Source organism: Myodes glareolus, chromosome 17, assembly GCF_982192425.1.
Source record: "Myodes glareolus chromosome 17, mMyoGla1.1, whole genome shotgun sequence".
Lineage (NCBI taxonomy): Eukaryota > Metazoa > Chordata > Mammalia > Rodentia > Cricetidae > Myodes > Myodes glareolus.
This window is the reverse complement of record NC_142042.1, coordinates 40761862-40787267: the sequence shown is the minus strand read 5'-3', so window position 1 is coordinate 40787267 and position 25406 is coordinate 40761862. Positions and strand designations below refer to the sequence as shown.

Sequence of the window (25406 nt, the reverse complement as noted above, 5' to 3'; positions counted from 1 at the left end):
TGAGTTGAATCCATTTATATTAAGGAATATTGATGACCAGTGATTGCTAGTTCCTGTTATTTATTGATTGATTGACTGATTGATGTTATTGTGTGTGCTTTTTTCTTCTTTGGGATTTGCTGCTGTAAGATCATCTATTGTGTGTTTTTGTAGGTGTTGCTGACTTCCTTGGGTTGAAGTTTTCCTTCTACACAAAGTTTCTAGTACTTTGTGTAGAGCTAGATGTGTGGCTAGGTATTGTTTAAATCTAGTTTTGTCATGGAATATCTTGTTTTCTTCTTTTATGGTGTTGAAAGTTTTGTTGGGTATTGTAGTCTAGGCTGGCATCCATTGTCTCTTAATCTCTACATAATGCTTGGCCAGGACCTTCTGGTTTTTATTGTTTCCATTGAGAAGTCAGGTGTAATTCTGATAGGGTCCAGTCTGCCTTTATATGTTACGTGGCCTTTTTCCTTTGCAGCTCTTAATAGTCTTTCTTTATTCTGTATGTTTAGTGTTTTGATTATTATGTGGCGAGCCCCTTTTGTCCAGTCTGTTTTGTGTTCTGTTAGCTTCTTGTAACTTCATCGTCATGTCCTTTTTATTTTTGGAAAAGTTTTCTTCTACAATTTTGTTGAGTATATTTTCTGTGCCTTTAAGTTTTCCTTCTTTTGTCCCTATTATTCTTAGGTTTGGCATCTTCATGGTGTCCCATATTTTCTGCATGTTTTGTGTTAAGCTTTTGTTTGATTTAACATTTTCTCTGACCGATGAATGTTTCCTTCATTGTATCTTCAAGGCCTGAGATTATCTCTTCCATCTCCTGTATTCTGTTGTTTATGCTTGCATTTATGGTTTCTGACCATTTATCCAAATTTTCCATTTCCAGAACTCCCTCAGTTTGTGTTTTCCTTATTGTCTATTTTGGTTTTCAGGTCTTGAATTGTTTCTTTTACCTGTTTGATTACTTTTTCTTGGTTTTCTTTAAGGGATTTGTTGATTTCTTCCAAATTTTTTTTTCTCTCCAATTTTTTGAGGGCATTTTTCATTTCTTTTAAGTGCCTCAAACATTTTCTTAAAGTTATTTTTTAGATCGTTTTCTTTTGCTTCATCAGTGTTGTGGTGTTCAAGTCTTGCTGTTGTAGAATCGCTATTTTTTGGAGGTGTCATGTTGTTCTTTGTGTTGTTGCATGTGCTTTTACCTTGTTGTCTGCCCATCTTTTCCTCCAAGTTGTGTAGTTGGGGCTGTGTTTCCAATGATCACTCCTTCAGGTGCCAGTGAATCCAAGGCTAAGATGGTTGCTCCTTGTGGTAGAGTTGGGGCCAAGGTTCAGGTCATGCCAGAGGTTGCTTGGTGCACCCTGTTGGGCCTACTGGCTGCTCCTGGGGAGGTCGGACCTTCTGTTTCTTACTTATTTTTATGAATTATTTGTATATCCTAAACATGAGTTTTTTTTGTCATGTACAGGTGTCATTCAGTATCTATAAGAGAGTGGAATAATAATATATAATATATATTATTATACACACACACACACACACACACTTATGAAGTATACAGAGGTATACTCAAAAGTCCCTTCTATAAAGTGGCATGCTATTTATATATAACTTGTGCTTGTCTATACTTGGATCATCTCTAGATTACTTATAATGTCTAATATAATGTATATGCCATGTAAACAGTTGTTGTACAGTGTTGTTTAGGGAATAATAGCAAGAAAAATCTGTACATCACAATACAGATAAAACTACACGGTACAGGAATGAGCCGTAAGGAAATGACACTGGAACGATGAGTTCTGAATGACTGAGATGTACTCACTAATGCAGACGGCTGCAGCAGAGTGTCAGCGCACACCTCTCTGTCTCTCTGGGTAACCTGACTATCCTGGAACTCACAGAGATTCACTTGCCTTTACCTTCTGAGTGCAGGATTAAACGTGTACACCACCACACCTTGGTCCCACCTTTTCTTTCATCTACATTCTTATTAAACAATATGTGTGACTGGGGATTTTATATATTTTTACTCTATAAAAGTGAGACTATCTACTTCTCTGCCTCCACCATTCTGGTTATTCTGGTTTTTTAGAGTCTCGTATAGCCCAGGCTACATGGTCTTGATTTGCTGTGTAGCAGAGAATGACTGTAGCTCTGATCCTTGGGTTTATACCTCTTGAGTGTAGGGGGAATTACAAACAAGACAATCGTGTTAAATATGCCTTTGTTTGCCTTCACTTTCTTTCATGAAATCTGTAATTGAAACAGACTTTTTTTAAGCAGGGAAATCTGAAAATGAGGATGAAATTACGACTATTTTCCTTCTGATTTTTCCCTATTTCTGTTTCTGTTCTTTCTTCTTTGACATATTATTCTGTAATAGGCCCAGGTTCAGTACCAGCAGCAGCATGAGCAACAGAAAAAGGAGCTGGAAGCCCTCCATCAACGAAATATCCTCCAGCTTCAAAACAGACTGTCTGAATTAGAGGCAGCTAATAAAGACCTCACTGAGAAGAAGTATAAAGGAGACGCCACTGTCAGAGAACTGAAAGCGAAACTTGCTGGTGTGGAAGAGGTAGAGTGCTGGCTGCTTCCTGTCCCACTTAGGGACTGCTGAGGTTGAGTCCTTGCTTTCACTTTGTGCCGTACTGCTGAGTAGGTGGTGCTCCCTGGGTGCTCTGCATAGATCTCTTGGCCCTGCCATAATCATCTCAGTGTAGAGAAAACAGGGATGGCAGATGTGATAAAAGTGCTAATTCAGGAGGAACTGAGATAAACTGGGTGTTTTAGTTTGATGTTTGAATAAATAGTAAATAAAAGGGCATCTCCCAGATTCTTTCAGTGTGTCTTCTAATATTAGTGCCGTGTCTGTCTCACAGGGCTAGTGGTGACATGTTTAGTCTCGCAGCTCTGTGAAGTTGAATGACCACTGAGCGTTCTACTGCTAGACAATAGCTAATGCTTACTGAGCACGTGCAGGGTAATGACAGACACTGTGGATGCGACCTGCAGAAATTAACTCCATATGTAGGTGCTATTATCCTCACTGTAGAGATCACTGGGCTGCACTGCAGAGTTCTATTGTTATTTGCTTAAGCCCCTCCAGCCAACACGGGGAAGGAAAGGGATTATAATCATTTGTTATTTGCCTGTCTCCTCAGGCACCCAGGAATGTATGTTTGTGCTCTGCTGAGATTTAACCAGGGCTTCCTGCATACTTGGCACGTGCTCTGCAGTGAGCTTCATACCCTACACATCAGAGAAGATTGAACAGTGTTGGTGTTTGCTAGAGCACATTTGTGGATGCCTTGGCACTGATGATAGTTGCTGCTTAACATTGGTAGAAGTTATTTTCAGATTTTTTTCTTTTTCTTCTTTTTTTTTTTAAAGACAGGGTTTTCTGTGTTCCCCAGGTTGGTGTCAGACTCCTGAGCTTAGTCCAGTACCTGACTTTACCTTTCTTAGTGGTTGGACTATAGGCAAGCACCACCATTGCTGATTTTTTGTTTGTTTGTTTGTTTGAGATAGTGTTTCTTTCTGTAGACCAGGCTGGTCTTGAACTCAGATCCAACTGCCTCTGCCTCTCTAGTGCTCAGAATAAAGCTATGTGGTACAATGCCCAGCTTGCTTCTGATTTTTTTAAGGTCTATCTATTTAACATCAGAGATCACCAAAGTTCCAAAGTTTCACTAGTATTTGGAAGCTAAAGCTCCACCAATTTTATGCATAGATCCTTGAAATATTGTGCATTGACAATAGATGTGTACATTTACACCCTGTACTCTTTGCATTGACAATAGATGTGTACATTTACACCCTGTACTCTTTGCATTGACAATAGATGTGTACATTTACACCCTGTACTCTTTGCATTGACAATAGATGTGTACATTTACACCCTGTACTCTTTGCATTGACAATAGATGTGTACATTTACACCCTGTACTCTTTGCATTGACAATAGATGTGTACATTTACACCCTGTACTCTTTGCATTGACAATAGATGTGTACATTTACACCCTGTACTCTTTGGGTGGTCGTGCAACATTTCTGACTTCAGGCGTGGTATCTTGGGTGGCTAATGGCTTCATAATAATGCTGTCTAAACCCCCAAATGGGCCAGTTTATGAACACTCTTAATTATATTGATTTTTATATAACCTCATTGTGTTATCTTTGTATCAGTGATAGAATACTGATATCAACAACTTTAGGGGGGATTGTTTTGGCTCAGCATTTTAGAGGCTTTATTCTGGCTGTACTTTGAACTTGATGCAATGTGGTAAAGAGGCTATTCTTTTCATAGTAGACAGGAAGTGGGTAGGGAACTGTAACAGTGCAGGGACATGACACAATACAGCTCTGAGGACATAAGTCGCTGCAACTTAACTTGCTCTGGTAAGCCCCCACTTTCTTGTTTCCACAACCTCTCCATGTCGTGTATTCAGCAGGAGATGAAGCCTGTGGGGACATTTCATGTTGAAGCCATAATACCAAGTGTTTTCCTCTAGGATTTGCAGAACACCTGTAAAGTAGAACTCCTGCCTGAAGAACTTTGTTATCTCTGAATGTTCGGTTTCATAATAATGTGAAGTTAAACATTGTAGGCATTAATGCCCTAAAGTGATTATTATTTATTGGATATTTACTGTGTCCAGCCAATATGTTCGACATTTTACATAGGACTTTTGAAGTTCTTGGGGGATTTATGTTAGATCCCAGGGCTTTTTCTAACAGCTGTCATGCCATGAACCCCTGCAGCTCTGTCTGTGGGACAGAATAGCTAAGCTTGCTGTGCTGTGTCTTGTACCCGCTCTCACTTGTGGCTGTAAGAGAAGTTCATGGTCCTCCCTAGTTCCTGCTTTCATCACTCTGGCCCAGAGGCCAGATCAGACTAGGTCACATGGTCACATGGTCTGCAGTTTGCTCACCCCTTGAGAATCATTAAGAGCCAGGACCTCCATTGTTCTTGAGAACTAAAGGGTCTGTCTCCTGTCAAGGCCCCTGTCCTGCTGTACCTGTCCCAGCCTAGCTCCCCTCAGACTTCTGTGTTTCTCTCCCTCTTCAGGCTCTTTAGGACCTTGTTTCCCAATGAAGCCTTTTGAAGGGTGATCTTATGTCAGCTCCTTCCCAAGAACCTGCATTAGAGATTGTTTAAAATTTCATTTATTTGTATGTACATGTGTGTTTAAAACTGAATGCACACGTCAAGAAACTTTATAAATGAGGACACTGAAAGAAGTATTTCCGCACTTGCCCTGTACATGTGTTCTGATTTGAAGTCAAGTCTGTCTGATATCTAAATTTGCTCCAAAAACCATTGTTGTGCATTCTAAAATTATCTTAAACATTTTTTGTTAAAATAATTCCCTATATATTACTTATTGGGCTTAGTTACATTTGGTGCTATTACCTTTTTAATTTATTCTAGATTTTTTTAAAATATATTTTTAATTAACAGTTACTATTTGATTTTTTCTTGCTTTAAGTATAATTCAAAGAAAAATTCAGAAATGTTAATATTTATTGATATGAAAAATAATGTTATTATAAGAAATAGGTAATAAAATTACACAGAATGGAGCTAGAGAGATGGCTCAGCATTTAAGAGCACTTGTTGCTCTTGCAGAGGACCCAGGTTTGATTTCTAACACCTACATGGTGGCTTATAACCATCCAAAACTACAGTTCCAAATCTGATGTTTTCTTCTGACCTTCACCAGGCATAAATGTGGTGCACATGCATACATGCAGCAAGACACACACATAAAATAAAAATAAATAAAAAGCAATTGTAATTTTTTTAAAAAGATATATTTATTGTGTGTACAGTGTTCTGCCTGCATGTATGCCTGCAGGCCTGAAGAGAGATGACTGTGAGCCACCATGTGGGTGCTGGGAATTGAACTCAGAACCTCTGGAAGAGCACCCAGTGCTCTTAACCACTGAGTCATCTCTCCAGCCTGTAATTTTTTTCATAAATTAGAATTGCTTTGTTTTCTCCTTGGTATAATTGAACTCAAAGTATATTTTAAAGTTGTATCTAGATCTATAACTTACACACACCACTGGAGAGATTTTCATGGCTTTTAAAAAACATACTAGACCCTCAAAATTACTAAAGACTGCTCTTTTGCTGAAGATAAGATTTATGTAGCCCAGGCTAGCCTCGAGGTTATATTAACTCTGCCTCAGCCTCTGAGTGTTGTGAAGATAGTCACACTGCCCCTGTCTTTCGGTGTTTAAGACATCTTGGAAAGGTTTTTTGTTGTTGTTGTTGTTTTTCAGTACAGGGTTTTTCTTTGTAATAGCTCGACTGTCCAGGAACTTGCTTTGTATACCAGGCTGGCCTCGAAATTACAGAGATCTGCCTGCCTTTGCCTCCCAAGTGCTGAGATTAAAGGTATACACCACCAGTGGAAAGGGGTTTTTTGTTTTTTTGCTTTTTTTAAGGTAATGAGTATTTTGCTTGTTTTTTAAAAAATTTTGTTTATTTTTATGTGTATGGTTGTTTAGCCTGTATGTATGTCTTTGCACCTGGTATCTGTGGAGGCCAGAAGAGGGCATAAGATTTCCTTAGACTCAACAGTTAGAAACAGTTGTGAGCTACTTTGTGGTTGCTGGGAATTGAACCTGTATCCTCTGGAAGGGCAGACAGTGCTTTTATCCATTGAATCATCTTTCTGACCCCAAGCAAGATACCTTAGTTTTAAATAACCAACTGACTCATTTTCCTTTTACATGATGTGTAATAATTCCTTTCCCTAACCACCCCAGGAGCTGCAGCGGGCTAAGCAAGAGGTCCTTTCTCTGAGAAGAGAGAATTGTACTCTGGATGCTGAATGCCATGAGAAAGAAAAGCACATTAACCAGCTACAAACAAAAGTGGCGGTTTTAGAACAGGAAATCAAGGATAAAGACCAGCTTGTTCTGAGAACAAAAGAAGCATTCGATACAATCCAAGAACAAAAGGTCTTTTGTAAAAATTTAAAAATAAATCGATCACATTTACTAGTGATGCTTTCCCTAAATAAATACAGTGCCTTACTGTGTTTTGTTTTTATATCAGGTGGCTTTAGAAGAAAATGGTGAGAAAAATCAGGTCCAACTGGGAAAACTTGAAGCTACAATAAAATCATTATCAGCAGAACTTCTGAAGGTTCGCTTTGAAATATTTAGCAGAATGTTAATATTTCATTGACTTGCATAAATATTCATATGAGGCTCTCTTGTAGGCAAATGAAATTATCAAGAAGTTACAAGGGGATCTTAAAACTCTCATGGGTAAATTGAAACTGAAGAATACAGTTACTATTCAGCAAGAAAAACTATTGGCTGAGAAAGAAGAAATGCTACAGAAGGAGCGAAGGGAGTTGCAGGATGCCGGACAGTCTCTTCGAGCCAAAGAGCAAGAGGTGGTCACTGTCTCCTGCTTCTGGGTTGTGCCTGCTTTGTGTAAAGAGTTAGTGAGCTTCCCCACATAGATGTTAAAACTTCAGCTTGGTTGTATGAAGACAGTTGCTTTGGCCTTTTTTTTTTTCTTAAACAAAAGCCCATTAGATTAGGTAGATGTTAATAACCCATATTAGTTTGCAGTGTTAGTAATCAATACTCTAAAACCTTGCTTCTCATATGTACAGAATGGATAGGTAATTGGGTATATATTCTCCTATTTTAATTTTTAAATATTCATTACATAGTTGAATCTTTTTCTTTTTCATTTAGTGGATTTTTGTTTGTTTTTTGTTTTTTAAGACAGTTTCTCTGTGTAGTCCTGGATGTTCTGGAACTCGCTCTGAGGATGAGGCTGGCCTCGAATTCAGGATCCCCCTGCCTCTCCTCCCGAGTGCTGTGATTAAAGGTGTGCGCCACCACCGCCCAACTTAATTTAGTGGTTTCAGTAGTTGTCAGTTATCTAATTAGTAGTATAATACATTTCTTTAGTCTGTAACTTTTATTGACTTGTGATTGATATATTTCAGGTATGCAAATTGCAAGAGCAATTAGAAACTACAGTTCAGAAACTTGAAGAAAGTAAACAACTTTTAAAAAATAATGAAAAATGTAAGTAATGTTATATTTTTCTGTAAATGAGGCTTTTTGCCTCATTTTATTGTTAACTTGAAATTTTTATCTGAATTAGTAAAAGTGCAGATAAATGAAATTATTTTGTTTTATAGAAAGGGGCTTTCTGTTTAGCTCTGTCTGCTTCTTGCCTCATGAGTGTGCTGGGATTAAGGCATGTGACACCATGCCTGGCAAGATTAAACTGTGATTGAACGTTTTCTCAGTTCTAAGAATTAGGCATCAGACATAGAATAAGATACTGTTCTAAAAGCAAAAGTGGTCAGACTTTGAGTTGTAGAAGTATGTGTTTCGGAAAGCAATAGAATAAGAATTCCCATGTGCTGGTTGTCAAAATAGGCATCTTTAACTACAAACATGTATCAAGTTTATGTTGTGTGACTGATGTAAAGCAGCTGTAGAATTACAAAAACTACTGATAGCTGGTGTGGTCTTGCACATTTATAATCTGAGCAGAAAGAGCATGAACTCGGCCTGCGTGGTGAAACCTGTGTGAAAAAACCAAAGGGAGAAAAGTACTAATTATCATTTAATTATGTTAAATTATTCAAAAAAACGAAAATGAAATTCTGTTCTGCCTTTTGTTCTCCTATTTAAGTAATCACGTGGCTAAACAAAGAACTAAATGAAAACCAGCTGGTAAGAAAACAAGACACACTGGGAACCTCTCCCACCCCACCTGCGCGTTCTAGCAGCACCATCAGGAGTGGGGTGTCTCCCAGCCTGAATGTGGTAAGCGTGAGATGACGTGTGCAGACGCTGCTAGAGCCCCGCAGTCCTTCCCAGGGGGTGCGGTTTAGACATGCATGACTTTAATCAGACTGTATTTCATGCCTCTGTGTTTGTAAATAGGTTGACTGTGTGTGTACTTATATGTTAGTATGTGTAAAGGGCACACTTTATAAGTCTTTTCTATAGAAATAATTATTAAGTGTACTGAAACTAAATACATGTGAACACACACGCAGAGAAAGATTGTTTAGAATCAAGCCCAGGTTTGGACCTACTGTGGAGAAAAGCCTACACTGATTTGGTCAGTAAACAAAGTGGGGAGGCAGCCATATTAACATATACTTCATCATGAGAGACATTTTTAGTCTTTGCCTCACAAGGAATGGGAGGAAGAAGAAAGACAGCTCTTTAGATCCAGGAGGTGGCCTGGTGTTATGAGATGGCAAGGCTAATAAGCGCTTGCTTATTATGGTTAAAGACCTAGACTTTCCTCTTGAACATAACAATTATATAGAATATCATCATCAGATGTGGTCTCTTGATGAATCAACACAAAAAACAAGAGCACTCTTCAATCATATCGGAACACAGACAAAAGTCTGCTAGGCTACAGAAAGGGCCAGACAGCTTTCTGTTCTGGTTGACGTTTGTAGTTGTGGCTTCGCTAACCACTAACAGTTCTGGCCTTAATACACTCCCTTGCCTTAATCAGTAAGACATAAGTAGAGACTCAGCCACTTTTTTCTACTCCCTAGCAGTTTGTTAGCAATCCATGGTAAAGTCCCACTTTCTCCGACACTTGCTGAGGTTCTATGATCGCTTATAGTTTGCAGGCCCCATCACGTAGAACAGTTACCCCAGCTGTACACCAGAGGGATATTGCTGGCTATGAGGGATTGCCACTGATTGTTAAATTTAGATATCTACTGCTCTCATAAACTGTACTACATTGTGGAAAGCTTTGAAAAGACTGCTGCTCAGTTGGAAAGGGATACAGAAAGAAATGGCTAGGGCTAAATTATAAGCTTAGAAAAGTTGACTCTTTAATGAGTGCTGTTAAGTAACTTAAGGGGTTTATAGTCCTGCCACTGGCGTTAGAGGCGCTCAAGTGGCCTCTTAAGAAACTGTTCTCATGACATGATACTAAAATTAGTAGAACCATGCATTTGTTTCAGCTTGTCTTGGTTTTATTCAGTCTGACAAAATTATTTTATGACTGTTGATGAATCCTCACGCTTCCTTCCATCTTCTCTGTAGTAGGACTAGATAAAGAACATGCCTTGTCAGGCTTTGTTTTAACACCATTCAGTGGTAAACCCAGGAGGTTCTTTGACCCATACTTACAAAGCTAGTCTGGAAGGCCCTCCTGATGGACCAAAGAGGTTCCAGCCTTTGGTTATTTAAAAGCAACATTTTGTGGTGACTTTTTGAGAAAATTGGCCTCTGAGATATTGCTATTAACTAGTAATTATTACTAGCAGACACTTTGCCTTCTAGGTCAACATATTTCAGATTATAATTTAGGTATATTTCTCATCTCCAATCATTTTTTATTTTGGTTTTTAGGTTGATAATAGACTAAATTACCCAAGCTGTGGAATTGGCTATCCTGTCTCTTCTGCGTTTGCATTCCAGAATGCTTTCCCTCCTGTAGTATCTGTCAAAAACACCAGCCATCCGATCTCAGGACCAAAGGTAGCCAAATGAGCTGTTTTGAAAGATTACAAATTCTTGTTGGCATATGAGTAATTTTTCACTTTTTAAAAGTGCGTTTGATTGGTCAGCTACTAACTGGTAGAATTCATCATTAGATGAATACTAAATGTCTAGTGTGCTTAAAGGAAATACAAGCATCACGTGTTTGTGGAGTCACTGCAGTGTGTAAAGTCTAGTTTGTGGTGGAGCATTACTTTAGCATTTGTTTATGCTGCAGAGTATTACTTTAATTGTATAAACATGTGCTACATTTGTCTGTGTTGTATTTGTTTAATTATATAAAATTATGTTGCATTTGTTTCTCCTTTCTTGTCTAAGACACCTGACTGGGCTAATAACAAAGCTTACCAACCATTAGCTAGGAAGGAAGGGGATAGGTGGGGCTGATAGGCAGAGAGAATATGTAGGGGGAGAAATCTGGGCTCAAGAAAAGAGAGAACTAAAGAACCAGTGGAGAAAAGGGGAGAAAGGGAGGTGATACCAGGGCCAGCCAGCTAGGCAGTCACCAGCCACCTGGATGGAATAGAAGTACGGGAAGAAAAGGTAAAAAGCCCGAGGCAAAGTGTAGATGAAGAGAAACAGGTTAATTTAAATTAGAGAAAAAGAGCTAGCCAGAAAAAAGCATTTAAAACTAATAGGTCTCTTTGTCATGATTTGGGAGCTGATTGGTTGCCCGAAAAGAAAAGGCTGGTACACTAGATATCAGTTTATGGAATCTTGTTATTTCCAGTTACCTCTCCGTTTTTATTTATTGTTTTACTAAGTCAGCAAGCTGAAGAAAGATTGCTAAAAATCATACTAAATAAGAAAATCAATTTTCTTATTCTCCTGTCAGAATTTCCATGTCTACAGGGCGTGCTTATAGCCAGCAGATTCTAAAATAGAGTTCTGGTGACATTGCTGTAAATGGTAGATGAGAACCACTCCTCTCACCCTTGATTTATTAGCAAAGATTTTTTTCTATCCATTTCATTTCTTGATCATCATTATTATAACTAACATTTTGGTGCTTAGTTGGGTGTTTTAATTTTTATTTATTTATTTATTTATTTATTTATTTATTTTGTTTTTGAGGGAGGACTTCTCTGTGTAACAGGCCTGACTGTCCTGGAACTCACTTTGTAGACCATGCTGGCCTTGAACTCATAGAGATCCACTGGCCTCTGCCTCCTAAGTGTTGGGATTAAAGACGTTTAAAATTCTTATTTTCTTTTCTTTTTTCCCCCTTCTCTCAGTACCAAGAACAGAATCTAGAACCTTGTACTGGTCAGGTGTTAAGTTTCAAACCCTGGACAAACAGCTGAGTTGCCTATTTAACATATCAAAGCTGGATGTGTCTGCCAGATTCTCCCAGCATCCCTCATTTCCTACCTGTCATAGGGTGTAGATGGCAGGCATACCCTACCCTTTACCCTGAACTCTCCAGCCCAGGAGCTGAACTGCCCTTCCCCCAGAGGCTCTTTCCTATATAATCAATCCGACATTTTGGTTACCTGCCCCTTCCCTTTTGGACCTTTGGCCTCCCGGCTGTTGCACCTGGCTCCCCTTGCTTCTTTCCCTCTCCCCCTCCCCCATCTTATCTCCTCTCTCCTTTCCCCTCCCCATCTCCCACATGGCCGAGCTCAGTCTGGTCATGCCCACTCTGGACACTTCCATATGTCCCTGCCTCTGGCTGTGCTCTCCCGCATGTCTACAGTAAACTTTCTCCTCCACCATGCCTAGCAGCAGTCATGCCTGTTCCTTTCCTTTTTATTTCTTTTTTCATTAACCAGGCAGGTGATCTAACACTGAATTATATACCCTCAAGTTCTACATTCTGTTTTTTACATTTGTTTCATGAATGTTCTGCTGAACACATGGTTATGATAGGTGCTTTAAAGCATTTTCCTGCAATCTAATGTTTGTAATCCTATGAAGGTGTCTTTGGAGTTCTCTTTCAATAAAGCAAGTCACTTAGATTTTCCTGACTCTTTGTTAAGTAGTTAGGATTCTATTCTAAGTAGTTTATTGTGATACTCTAGAGTCTTTTCAGATGACAAAGAAGAGATGAGCATTGACTACCCTTCCAGAGGACCAGGGTTCAGTTCCCAGCACCTATGCGGTGACCACAACTGTCTGTGACCCCTGTCCCAGGGGCTCTGACATCCTCACACAGATGTACATGCAAGCAAAATACCCATGCACATAAAAAAATAAAAAGGAATCATCAAAAAAATTAAAAGAGACTCTTACTCAATTGAAGTTTTAAGGTCTGATTTGTTTCCAGACTGTGTTTCTGTGTCAGCTGGTTTTCTAGGGTTTTCTGTGCCATCTGTATCTGTCCCCATTGTGCAGAATTTAGTGATCATTCTGTGGCCTGTGAACAGAACCCCTAGGTTCACTGGTTGGAGTAAGATTGTGCATGTGTTGCTCCTAAGATTATTTTGTAATGTGTATTTGGTGCTGAGAACCACAGCTTGTTTCTTAAATGTGCCGTGCCCACATACCACCAGTTTTAGACAGTTTGAGAGTCGTTGTGTATGCTCTCAAGATTTACCCTGTTCCTGTTTCCTTCCTGTATTTTGTGTCTTCTCCTTGTCTCCCTTGTCTCCCTTGTCTTGATTTTGAGGACTGTTGGTGTTACTTTCACAAAGGAAAGGAGAAATGTGGTAGAGATACTTTTGTTTGGCTCGTTTTCCTTAATGTAATATCCTCCATTTCCGTCAATTTTGTACAAATGATTTGATACTCCAGTGTGTGTGCGTGTGATCATACACACCATATTTTCTTACATTTTAGTGGGCACTTAGGCTGAATCTGTTTTAGCTGTAGTGGGCTGTGATGTGGTGAACATTGGTTTCCATTTATCTCTTTTGTATTCTGGCTTTTATTCCTTTGGGTGTACACCCAAGAGTGAAATAAATTCCTAGTAAATTCATGTGTGGTGTTTTGAAGAACATCTGTATTGATCTTTATAGTAACTATCAGCAACAGGGTATGAATTCCTTTTTGCCAAATCTTCCTCAGAATTTGCCTGTTTTTATTTTGATAATTGCCATTCTATCTGGGGCAGGAAGTTACCTCACTGTAATTCTCTTTTCTATTTCCCTGATAGCTAAAATCATTAGGCAGTTTTTCCATATTGACTATTTTTATTTCTTTGGTATCTATTTAGATCATTCATATATTTTAGATTCCTTGTTTTGTTGAATTTTTGGTGTGTGTATTCTGGGCAGGAGTTCTGTGGATATATGTTGTTCTCTCCCATTCTGAAGACTGTTTCTTTGCTGATTGCTTGTTTTTTTTAAAAATTTTTTTATGGTTTATTTAACTTTATTTTATGTGCATTGATGTGAAGGTGTCAGATCCCCTGCAACTGGATCTTCAGACAGTTGTGAACTGCCATGTGAGAGCTGGGAAATGAACCCGGGTCCTCTGGAAGAACAGTCAGTACTCTTAACCACTGAGCCATCTCTCCAGCCCCCTAGCTTCATGGGTTTATCTCTGGGTTCTGCCTTCTGTTTCATTGGTATGTGTGTCTCCTTTTGTGCCAGTACAGTGGTGTTTTGGTTACTGTGATTCTGTAGTGTGCCTTGGAATCAAGTATAATGATGCCTCCAGCTTTGCTCTTTGCTCAAGATTGCATTCTTTTTTGGGCCTTTGTGTTTACATATTTTAGAATTTTTTTCTAATTCCTGGAAGAATGTCTTTGGGATTTTGATGGAAAGTTCATTGAGTTTGCCAATGAATTTGAGTAGAATAGATATCTTAGTTATATTAAATTGTTCAATACTTAATGTTTTAATTTTTTTCTTCAGTGCTTTCAAATTTCATAGTAGTTTTGTTTCTTTAAGTTTTATTCCTTGGTATTGTTTGTTGTGTGGTAGTATTATTTGGTCATTCTTATTTTTGGTTATTTTACAAATTTTAAATTCAAATACCTTGCTTAGAATTTTTAAATTAGTATAGCAGTCTTTGATAGCCATTTAGAAGGCATGATTTTCAGAATACAAAAGGTAAAGCTGTTGTTGTGTTGTTTTCTTTTTCTTTCTTTTTTTCCCCCTTATTTTCAAGACAGAACCTTGCTATGTAGCCCAAGCTTTCTTCAAACTCTTGATCCCTCCAGCTCATGGGATATTGGCATGTGCTACCAGGCCAACCAAACCTTGGATAGTTTCAGTCCTGTAATTGACCTGAATGCATCAGTGTTCATGTCAAAGTACCCGTTAAGAGAATCACTTGTGTTCTTCATCTCATGTGTTGTGTGAGGTTTTTTTTGTGAGGAAAAGTCAGGTTCTTTTTATGTATCAAAAGAATGTGCTTGTGCTGTAAAATATAGACAAAACCTTTATTTTTATTATCTAGACTTATCAAGAACTAAAACTAACCACTTGGTTCAGCATGGAACTGCCTCAGTTCTGAGTTCATGAGCTATGTGAGCTATGTTCTCCCCACAGGTTCAGTTTAACTTGCAGCTTACAAAACCAAGCACATCACTAGATACGCAGCCAGGAACAACTGTTAGCAGGCCTTGTTCAACTGAGAAAGAAAAGTAAGTACTCAGGGAGTTACTCTTAGCTATGAAAAAGTGACTTCTCCTGTATATGGTTTTAAATTATAGGATTTCCTCTTAGATTTTCTTATAAATAAAGACTGCTCTTGTAAATATTTGGGTATGTACACAGAAATCCTTTTTACAGCTAAGCATAGTGGAACATGCCTTTAATTCCACCACTCAAGTGGCAGAGATGGCCAGATCTCTAGTGCAAAAGCCCAGACGCTTCTGGTCTCAGAAAAAGGGCTACAGAGATGGTTCACTGGTGCTCTTCCGAGGACCTGGGTTTGATTCCCACACCTACATGGCTGCTCACAACCCTCTGTAACTCCAAGGGAGACCTGAAGCCTTCTTCTGGTTTCCAAGGGCACTGCATACATGTGCACAGATAGGCAAAACACCCATACACAGAAAAATAAATATACATGCAGACTTTTTAGAGTAATGATATTTTCAAATCAGTTATGCCTTTTTCTTCTGTCATGTGTCACTTACATGCTTTTTTTTTGTTCTAATAGTATTTGTTTTGTTTTGTTTTTCCAAGACAGGGTTTCTCTGTGTAGCCTTGGTACCTGTCCTGGAACTAGCTCTAGTAGACCAGGCTGGCCTCAAACTCACACAGATTCACCTATCTCTGCCTCCCAAATGCTGAGCCTGCACCACTACCTCCCGACTCTAATAGTATATTTTATTGACTACAATAAACTCAAGATAACGTTCTCAGCATATAAAGCTGGTTTCTCCTGTATTTTCTCATCTCCTTCCTCTGTGTTTGCCATTATATAAAATCTTATGGTACCCATAAAATTTTCACTCCTCAAATAGTCCCCTCATCCCAGTTCTTAGTAGAATTTAAAGTTTAATCCTTTTTTAGAAGGAATGCATTATATATAGATTTTTTTTTTTAAAAAAAACCATTTATTTATTATGTACACAGTGTTCAGCCTCCATGTATGCCTGCTAGGCCAGAAGAGGGCACCAGATCTCATTACAGGTGGTTGTGAGCCACCATGTGGTTGCTGGGAATTGAACTCATGACCTCTGGAAGAACAGTCAGTGCTCTTAACCTCTGAGCCATGTCTCCAGCCCTATAGATATGTTTTTTATTGGCTTTAAAAAACAAGAATACACAGGCTGTGTCCTTTATTAAAACATTTGAGACTAGTGGTACTTCAGGCTTTTGAAGCATTAGAATTTTGGAATATCTGGAATACATACTTAGTTATCTTAGGATGTGACCTAAGCCTGAAAGAAAAGATTGATGTTTCTCCTATACACAGCTCACAGGTATATATTGTTTTGTTTTTGGTGCACCTGTTTCAACTGAGCCATCCATCAAATGGTCAACAGATGTTGGGGTTGACAACTTGTGGCATCATGTGGGTGATCAAAAAATCTTGTGCTATGGTATTTGAGCATACTGAATTTTTCGACTAGGAATATTCAACACATACACATAGAAAATGAACATTGAAATGACTTAAAGATTACCTTTTTTTTTTTTTAAAGTAGTGAAAATTTAGGACTGGAATCCAAATACTTGAAGAAAAGAGAAGCTAGCATTCCTTTACGTGGACTCAGCCAGAATCTGTTTACTACTTCAGGTGAGGAGATGTCTGTGCTGGGCACGGTACAATTTAACTAAATGTGTCTAAGACTGAATTAGTAATATGTTGTGTGTTTTGTCCTCTTTTGCAGATCATCAGAAAGATGGCATACTGGGAGCATTACAGACATCTTCCAAACCCACAATTCTTCCCTCTTCATCTTCAGCATATTTTCCTGGGCAATTACCAAATAGTTAATCCAACACCTTTCATTTCTTACTGACAGTTTAGACAACAAAACCAATTTTTCTTGTTTCTATTAGATCACCTGAATCCTTTGTAATACTGCTGCCATTTACAAACTTAGGAGATTGTCAAAGATTCTGATAAATGGTATTTTTTATTCTGTAAACAGAATGTTTCTAAAAATATCACTGAATTTTATCAGATTCTTACCACTTGGTCTGAGTAAGAAACAGCCTAAAGAAAAATGTGCCCTACAAGGGAATAGCGGAAGAAAGCTGTGATTCATGCTATCACGTTTATTAGTATAACAATTCTTAATTTGCCACCTGAGAATTGGGAGAAATAGCTTCCATCTGTGACTATTGATCTTTACACCAAAATTCAAGTTTGTTGTTTTTGGTTTTTGTTTGTTTGTTTGTTTTGAGACAGGGTTTTTCTCTGTAGCCTGGAACTCGCTGGCACTGACCAAGCTGGCCTTGAACTCATAGATCCATCTGCCTCTCCCAGATGCTGGGACAAAAGGTGTACCACCATGCCTGGCTCATATAATATATTTGGATTTATTCTTTCCTCTTCCATCTCTTCCCAGATGGTCTATACCTCCCTGTGCACCCAATTTCATGTACTTTCTCCCTCAAAAAGAAACACAAACAACCAGGAAAAAAAAAACCAAATCAAACCAAAACAGTGGAGCCCATTTTGTGTTAGCCAAGCACTCCTGGTTGTGGTTGATGTCCCTACCCAGTGACACTCTTAAGCACTTTAAATCGCTGAAATGAATGAAGTATTCATAGTGAGTAAATTCTTTTCCCTGAAACATTTCATCTGTGAAGTAATTTTATGTATTTTTATGTAAAAATAATTTGGACATTGTATTCACATGGCTAAATTGCTTTAGTCAGTCATCTGGGCTGAGTTTAGAGCACAAAATTCCTTCAGTGTAATGGCATCATGAATATTCATAGTATTTTTATAAAACCAAAATTTGCATTGCTGATAAAAGAAAGAAAATTAACTACTGAAATTTACAATTTTCTTTCTCACTACTAAATCTCCTAAGAACTATTCCTTGGAAATGAAGTAGTTTGCAAAAAAGCAAAACAAACAAACAAAAAAACCCCAAAAAGCAACAGCATGGTTCAGTAGTTAAGACTTTGTATTGCTCTTGCAGAGGTCCTTTCCTTGGCACATAATGCACTCATGTGCAAATAAATACCCATGTATGAACGGACATACAAAACACAAATCTTTAACCTTAAGGTTCCCATTGTGTTCTTACTGACAACTACTCAAAGGACATTAAAATCCTACTAAGACCCCAAATCTTATTTGTAAAATGGTAACAATCATGTGATAGTCAGTGGTTGATGGCTGCTCTTCCAGGACTGAGAGTTCTATTCCCATTGCCCACATGGAAGCTCACAACTGTCTGTAACCAGAGATCCAAAAGACCTGTTTCCCCCTCTGGTCTCTTGAGTGCATTAGGCATGCACGTGGTATGCAGGCAAAACATTCATAAACATTAAAAAGTATTTTTTTTCCCAAGTACTTTACACAGCTGAAGACACTTCAAGGTAGTGACGTGTCAACTTTACTAGGACCACAGGAAGACAGGGATTTTTAATCTCACTTTCAAGATGCTGGCAACTGCCAGCTATCTCCAATAAGGGGTGTAATTAAAAATCCAGTGATGACTAAGAATATTGTTACTTGAAAGCACTTAATTCTGGAAAGAAATCTCTTGGCAATGCAGGACTGTTGTAAATACTGTGTAATATACATAAGGGGTTGGCAGGTTTTGGAAGGGATCTATGACACGTAGCTTTTTAAAAAAGATCCCCACCTTTACTATTTATAAACACCCATTTCCAAGATAGGACAGCACATTTTCACAGCGGCTAAGTGTACATGCACATAGACTGCGCTAATTCTTTGCTCTACCTCTTCAACTATTGTTTCAGATTGTTTTGTGGTGCACATGTGTTAATAATGAAAATGTTGCTGTTAATGATGTTTCTAAGAACTGTGACCTTTGTTAATAAAGTATACAAACTTCAGAGTTCTGTATGCCAGAAGCATGTGTAGAAAATTAAAGACTGGCTTGTATTGCCTGTGCTTATGAAATCAAGTATTTCCAGTTGATTTGCAAACATTGCATTTTTGCCTTCAGGGGTTTTTTGATGAGATGAGGGCAAACAAATGAACTACACAGGAGGTAAGTTAAGGTAAGATTTGTTTCTGTAAACATACTTATGGTAACAAATAAAAGCCCAAACAGGCCTTACAGGGACTCACAGATCAAGACTTTTTTAAAAAGAAAAAAATCATTAAAATATTTAATTTTATTAACAGAATATTTACATATTGAGACCTTAATCATAGTGAATGCTCCAAGTTTAAAAAGCATTAGGCAGTAACCACACACAAGATGAAAACAGTGTAAACTATACAATACTTTATGTACAATTTTTACAAAGTAACACTTTTTTAAATAATATAACTGGACACAAAAATATACACTTTAGAGAAATTCACATCAGTAATTGTATAAAGCTCTCTTCTAGGGTCCTGAAAATTTAGGACAAACATTAGCTCTGTAAATAAAGTGTTACTGTGACAGTCCTGAAAGGCCACTATATATATTTATCTACATATAGATATCACATTGACATTTTCAAGGCTACCAGCTTTACTATATAATTTTTAGATTATGTATTCAAGTGTTGAGGTCCTTATGATTATGCAAACATCAAAAGAATAGTGGTATAAGAAGCAGAACATAGATGTATAGGCTCTCTGACCACCCCAATTTCAATTCTAAGTGGCTGATATTTTCATACTTCAAAACAGTAGTGAATAATGTTTTAAATAAAACTATGGCAAACAGGTTTGGAACATGATTCTGGTTTTCTACAATTTTCACAAGTTTTGTTGTTTAAAATGCAAATAATTCTTTACCATTTCTTTATTCTAGTGCATCTGCATTAAGGCTTTGAATTATTTGACCCAAGATTTTACAATATTAAAATCTGACTCAGGCTTTTACAATGTTAAAGCGAACAGGTCCACAATCATACTACCTACTGTGTCACTGAGTCAGCACGGTAAAAGCTCAACACCTTAAGGAAATGGTAGCAGAGACGTGCTAACAGCAGAGTTACATATATAGCTTTTAATTAAAGATGTATAATAAAACAGTTTAGTGGCAAGAGATTGGTGCTAATAAACAAAAGGTTTCTTTTAGAAAGAAATTGTAACATCTTTGGAAAACTTCCGGTTCTTTCTTTAGTTCCCACGGAGTTCATGCAGATATTTCTTAAGACAATCTTAAAAGTACATTGTAGATGGAAATGGAATGTACATCCAGAACTATGGGTGAAAGCTAAGACCTTGGTGCCGATAAAAAGTCTTCCTGATTTCAGTCATCACACGTTTGTGTCCTGGAGTAAAGGTTCTTTGGCCTCTCCTGGCGCTTGTGTACTGTGAGGATGGCTGTGACCACCACAGTGCTTTCTCCAACTGCTGGACCTTAAACTTAAATTAGTATGTTCCGGAATAAACAAGGCAACGAGCAGAGCCAGCAGTACCGAACAGGCTCCAAAGAGGAAGGGGGGACCAGGGATGATGGAATTCTGAGGAAGAAACAATAGTTAGGGTTCTTGTACAGATATTCCCCCTTCCCCAAGATTTGCTTAGCAACTCTTTCCTCGGGTTTTTTGTTTAAGACAGTGTTTCTCTGGCTGTCCTGGTGGCCTCCAACTCAGAGATCCTCCTGTGGTATTAAAGGCGTGTGCAACCACCACCCGGTGCTCAGACTTTTCTCTAAAATTACTGACTTCATTAAAGCAACAGTTATAAAATGCTTCTGGAAAGTCGTGCACAGAAAACTGGCAGAGGGAACTTGGACAACTGTGCATTACTCTGGCCCAGAACCTGCAAACAGGTTCGTGCACCTTTATCAATCTGCTAGTCCCAAGAGGAAGACGGGAACCTTGGAGTCAAGCAAAGCTTCACGTATTAACACCTGTAGAATCAATACCTTTTTGTTTCAAAAACACAAGATTGCTAACCACAAAAAACGGGTAAACAAATTTTTATTTTAACTCCAAATCACTTTCAGTCTGACATAAAACCCTGCACTGTCAATTTTTCTTGTACATGACCCACATTTTTTTTTAAACTTTGGAAATAGGCTTGGCTGCAGGAAACTCTTGCTAAATCAAGGTAACCGAAGAGCTGTTTGTATTGGCTCAGTGGTTCATGTGGCTTGGCATATAATTTCAGTTATAAGGCGGGAAATAAAGCAAGCACAGCAACAAACATGCATAGCCGACTGCGTCTAGAGATGGGTGACAACTGTGACACTATGGAGTCAGAAGAAAGCAGTAGTATGCAGTGGAGAAATGGCTACCATGCCATCACACACAATGACAAAGTAGGATTTTATATGGTTTTCAGTCTTACAGGAAAAAGTATGCACAGACAATTTTGCAAATAGATACTCAAGAGAAGTCTTAGACTTTAAAGATTCTTTTTGTTTTAACAACGTCTGGCTGAATCTAGGACCTGTTCATGCTAGGCAAGCACTCTATAAGCAGGGCTATACAGCCAATCCATTTGGGTTTCACTTGACCTCAAAGTAAATTAAGAACTCTAGAATGGGCATCATGGCTCATGTCATAATCTCAGTCAGTATTCAGAAGGCTGAGGCAGAAGGATCAGCATGGGCCACACAATGCATTCCAGCCAGGCTGGAATTACAGTGAGGCTCTGTCAAAAAACCAGAAACAGTTTTATATTAAAGCTTGCTTTTTTGGGGTGGGGGTGGGGGTTTCGAGACAGGGTTTCTCTGTGTTGTAGTCCTGGCTGTCCTGGAACTAGCTCTTGTAGACCAGGCTGGCCAGGAACTCACAGAGATCCGCCTGCCTCTGCCTCTGCCTCCCGAGTGCTGGCATTAAAGGTGTAAGCTGCTACCGCCCGGCTTAAAGCTTGTTTTCAAAATAATCCTTTAGTCCAGCCAAATAAATAGAACATTTTAACATGCAAGTTAAGAATTACCTGTTCAAAGTGGTGCTGAGGGCTTGTGTTTGTCCCCAGGTCTGAACCTGTGATTGGCAGTTCTTTAAGTTCCACATGGAATATGTAGAAAATGAATCCATAAAGGGCTGGCCCCAGACCATTGCACAATCCTCGGATTCCTGTTATCATTCCTTGAACAACACCTACATGTTTAAAGAAATCATTTAGCACATTATCCTACAAATGTGAAATCAATCTAAATTGAGATTATTAACAGATACTAGCAACTAGCTCTAACAGTATTAAAACTAGCTCTAACAGCATTAAAAGCTACCGAGAAGCCATCAGTAGTCACCGCCCTGTGTAAGTGCAAGCCCAGACCTAACAGGGTGAACTCTGGGTAGCAAAAGCACTAGGATTTTGGCTATAAATCACCCAGGAACTCATTAAGCACATTAAAAACCACCCCACACAGTCTGCTACTCAGTCAAATATATACTACTGAGTTTCGTTTCAATTTCTTTAGTTTCATCTTGCCTTTCCCTCCTAAGTGACCATTTTACTAAGTAACCACTGTCACTCTTCTACCCTCTTTTCTCTTACAGCCAGAACAGGACCATTCCTGTGAGCATGCCAACAATGTTCCTACCGCAAAACCTTTCTATGTTTACTGATGTCTTGATAACTGAAGCTACAGAGTTTTAAAGGCTTAAACAAACCCTAATGACATCCTGCATACGTATTGCTTTTATTGGTTGGTGAATAAAGCTATTTGGGCCAATAGCTCAGCAGAGTAAACCCAGGCAGGAAATCTGCAGAGAGAGAGAGCACATGGAGTTGAGGCACCATGTACCACCTACAGCCTCGTGGCAATGCAGATATGAACAAAAATGGGTTAAATTTAAGATGTATGAGCTAGCTAGGTATACACCTAAGCCATTGGCCAAATATTGTAGTTAATATAGTTTCTGTGTGATTATTTGGGTCTGGGTGGCCAAGAAACAAAAGTGCAGTTTCAGTTTACAGCCTAAGGTACCTATCACAATATCAAAATGGCAGTGAAACTTCATTAGTAAATCAGGACATGAACACGCACCATCCCTCACAGGCTCATGTGTTGTTGTTACTGTGTGTTGTTGTTACTGAATTGGTACTCCTCTATTTGGGGAGGCCCTCGAACCAGAATGCTGGGGTGAATTCTTGGAAATGTATCTTGTCCCTGGCTTCTTCCTGTCTACTCTTTGTGGGTAGCTTCTATTCTCCTGCTGACATAATTTTCCCTCTGGGCCCACAAACAATGAGACTAAGCAACCATGGACTGAACTCTTTAAAAACTCTATAACCAGAGCTGGAGAGATGGCTCAGAGGCTAAAAGCACTGACTGCTATTCCAGGGTTTAATTCCCAGCACCCACATGCAGCTTACAACAGTCTATAACTCTAGTTCCGGGGTATCCCAACTACATCACAGAGACATACATGTAGGCAAAACACCAATGCATATTAAAAATAAATAGATCATGCTGGGTGGTGGCGATGCAACTCGGGAGGTAGAGGCAGGTGGAGTTTTAGGTCAGCCTGGTCTACAAGAGCTAGTTCCAGGACAGGCTCCAAAGCGAAGGAACCCTGTCTTGAAAAAAACCAAAATAAACGGATCATGAAAAAACAAAACTCTAGAGTCAATATAAACCTTTCAAGCTGTTTCTGTTGGGTATTTTGTCATAATGACGCAAACGCCACTCAGCCAAACCTTCAGTACTGGAAAGACAAGGGACAACAGCCACTGGAAATTAGGACCTCAGAAGCTGCTTTACCGCAGACAGCAAAGTTAGACGACTACTTTGAGTGCCTACCAACTCACCCTGTTGATCAGCATCAGCAGTTCGTGAAACAAGGGCACTAACAGCTGGAAAGGTAATGCTAGACATGGCTGCGACTGCCCCAGCAGCCCACATCATCCTGTAATCAAAGCGGCAAAACAAAAATTAATACTGCTTCCATTTTACCTGTCAAATCAAACCAAGTCATCCTGACTGTGCAGTGGTTGTGGTACAGAAAAGAGAAGTGTGCTTTCTCTGTTCCTCTAATTGGCTCTGGGCAAGTCATAGCATTGTGTACTCTGGAAACAGTAACTACTTGTTCACAAAGATGATGTGGTATTTTGTTGTAAAATTGGAACATTCTGTGGGAAGCTGAAAGGCTATTTGAAGATTATACATAAAATTAATAAGAAACATCAAGTGTATTTAAATGTTGAAGCCAGCAACCATCCAAAGTTCCCATGGATTTATGTTTCGGTTTAAAGATCACTGACTTGATATAATCTCTAAAGTATAAGGAGTAGTAAGCTGGAAGTTCCTGGCTTCTTGTTTGAAAGAAATACTTCACATTTGTGGGTCCTCTGTAATGACTGGACTGGAAAATACATCACCCACTAAACACATTCTTAGTGTTTACTAATAATACCCAAGCCCAAAGTGGTAGGCAGCCCAATCCGACCAACATCAGCCTGCAGGAAACCAGTCTGCAAGAAAAGCTGAGTCTGGTGGGGAAGCCAGAATGGAATGAAGTGGAGTATGCTCACTCTCAACCTGCCAGTGGGAAACACTACAAAACTTTCCCCCTAACTAGAATGACAAAAGAGATAGAAGGCTGTCTTTGTTGCCACAGAATTCTGTGCTGCTTCCTACTTAAAAAAAAAAACAAAAAACAAAAAACAAACTGATTAAATGAGCCCTTACAGATTCAATAGTTTAATAATCTCATGTAAAAAAAACAACAACCTGCCACTGCCACTACTTATCCAGTCTAGAATATATAAATGTATGTGGGAAACTGTACTATGCATGCTCTGTAGCACAAGAAACACGCTGAAGTCAATGGCTTAGCTGGGAAGGAAGAAAAGGGCGGAGCTGGCAAAGTTGTGCACACCTACAGGTACACACCTACGCTTAGGCAGCCTTAGCTTAAAAAGAAAGAAGGAAAAAAAAAGAGAAAAAAAAAAGGGAAACGTGTCTCAAAAACCAAAAGCACACAAAAACATCTTTTGATGGGGTGTGGTTATGGGTAGGCTTCCCATGCCCTACACCATGCCATGCATGTGTGGATAGTACTAACTACATTGTGGGCTAAATTCACACACACCACAAACAAGTGTCTATGCAGTTAGTGAAGCACAATTAATAAAAACTCAAGAGGGAGAAATTGGGGTTCAACCTGAAGATCAGAAAAGCAAAGCAGCCAGTCACTGGTTCTTACCTGGACCTCAGTCCAAAATGGTGATCCTGTTTCCAAGGAATCTCAGAATGAGACTCTGACTGAGAGCTGTCTGCTCCCATCTTAAAATCCTCTCTAGGGTTGGGATTAGAGGCGTGAATCACTGGGATTAAAGTCATGCACTGCCCAGTTACTATGGGAAATAGTGTGGCTACTGGGATTAAAGGTGTGTGCCATTGCTGGCTGGTCTAAGGCTGGCTAGTGTGGCTGTTTTACCTTCCTGATCTCCAGGCAAGTTTTACTTATTAAAATACAAGTGAAATGCCAC

General features: G+C 38.9%; 2 protein-coding genes across 3 annotated transcripts in view; one reads left to right on the top strand and one right to left on the bottom strand.

The window, feature by feature from the left end:
- Positions 1-18968, top strand: part of Sass6 (SAS-6 centriolar assembly protein) — a 36528-nt gene extending 17560 nt beyond the window's left edge. The window contains exons 8-17 of the mRNA XM_048456981.3: positions 2366-2557; positions 6762-6956; positions 7054-7143; positions 7220-7399; positions 7967-8048; positions 8668-8801; positions 10368-10496; positions 14954-15048; positions 16561-16655; positions 16750-18968. Coding sequence (XP_048312938.1) covers positions 2366-2557; positions 6762-6956; positions 7054-7143; positions 7220-7399; positions 7967-8048; positions 8668-8801; positions 10368-10496; positions 14954-15048; positions 16561-16655; positions 16750-16856 — 1299 coding nt within the window. The 3' untranslated portion in view covers positions 16857-18968. The remainder of the gene's footprint in view (positions 1-2365; positions 2558-6761; positions 6957-7053; positions 7144-7219; positions 7400-7966; positions 8049-8667; positions 8802-10367; positions 10497-14953; positions 15049-16560; positions 16656-16749) is intronic.
- A 181-nt stretch (positions 18969-19149) lies between these two features.
- Slc71a1 (solute carrier family 71 member 1) overlaps positions 19150-25406 on the bottom strand; it is a 35214-nt gene continuing 28957 nt past the window's right edge. The window contains exons 10-12 of one of the 2 annotated variants that reach the window (XM_085677784.2): positions 23724-23821; positions 21903-22066; positions 19150-20476 (exon numbers count right to left, since the gene is read on the bottom strand). In XM_085677784.2, coding sequence (XP_085533910.1) covers positions 20270-20476; positions 21903-22066; positions 23724-23821 — 469 coding nt within the window. In that variant the 3' untranslated portion in view covers positions 19150-20269. The remainder of the gene's footprint in view (positions 20477-21902; positions 22067-23723; positions 23822-25406) is intronic. The other variant, XM_085677785.2, reaches the window with a different exon arrangement.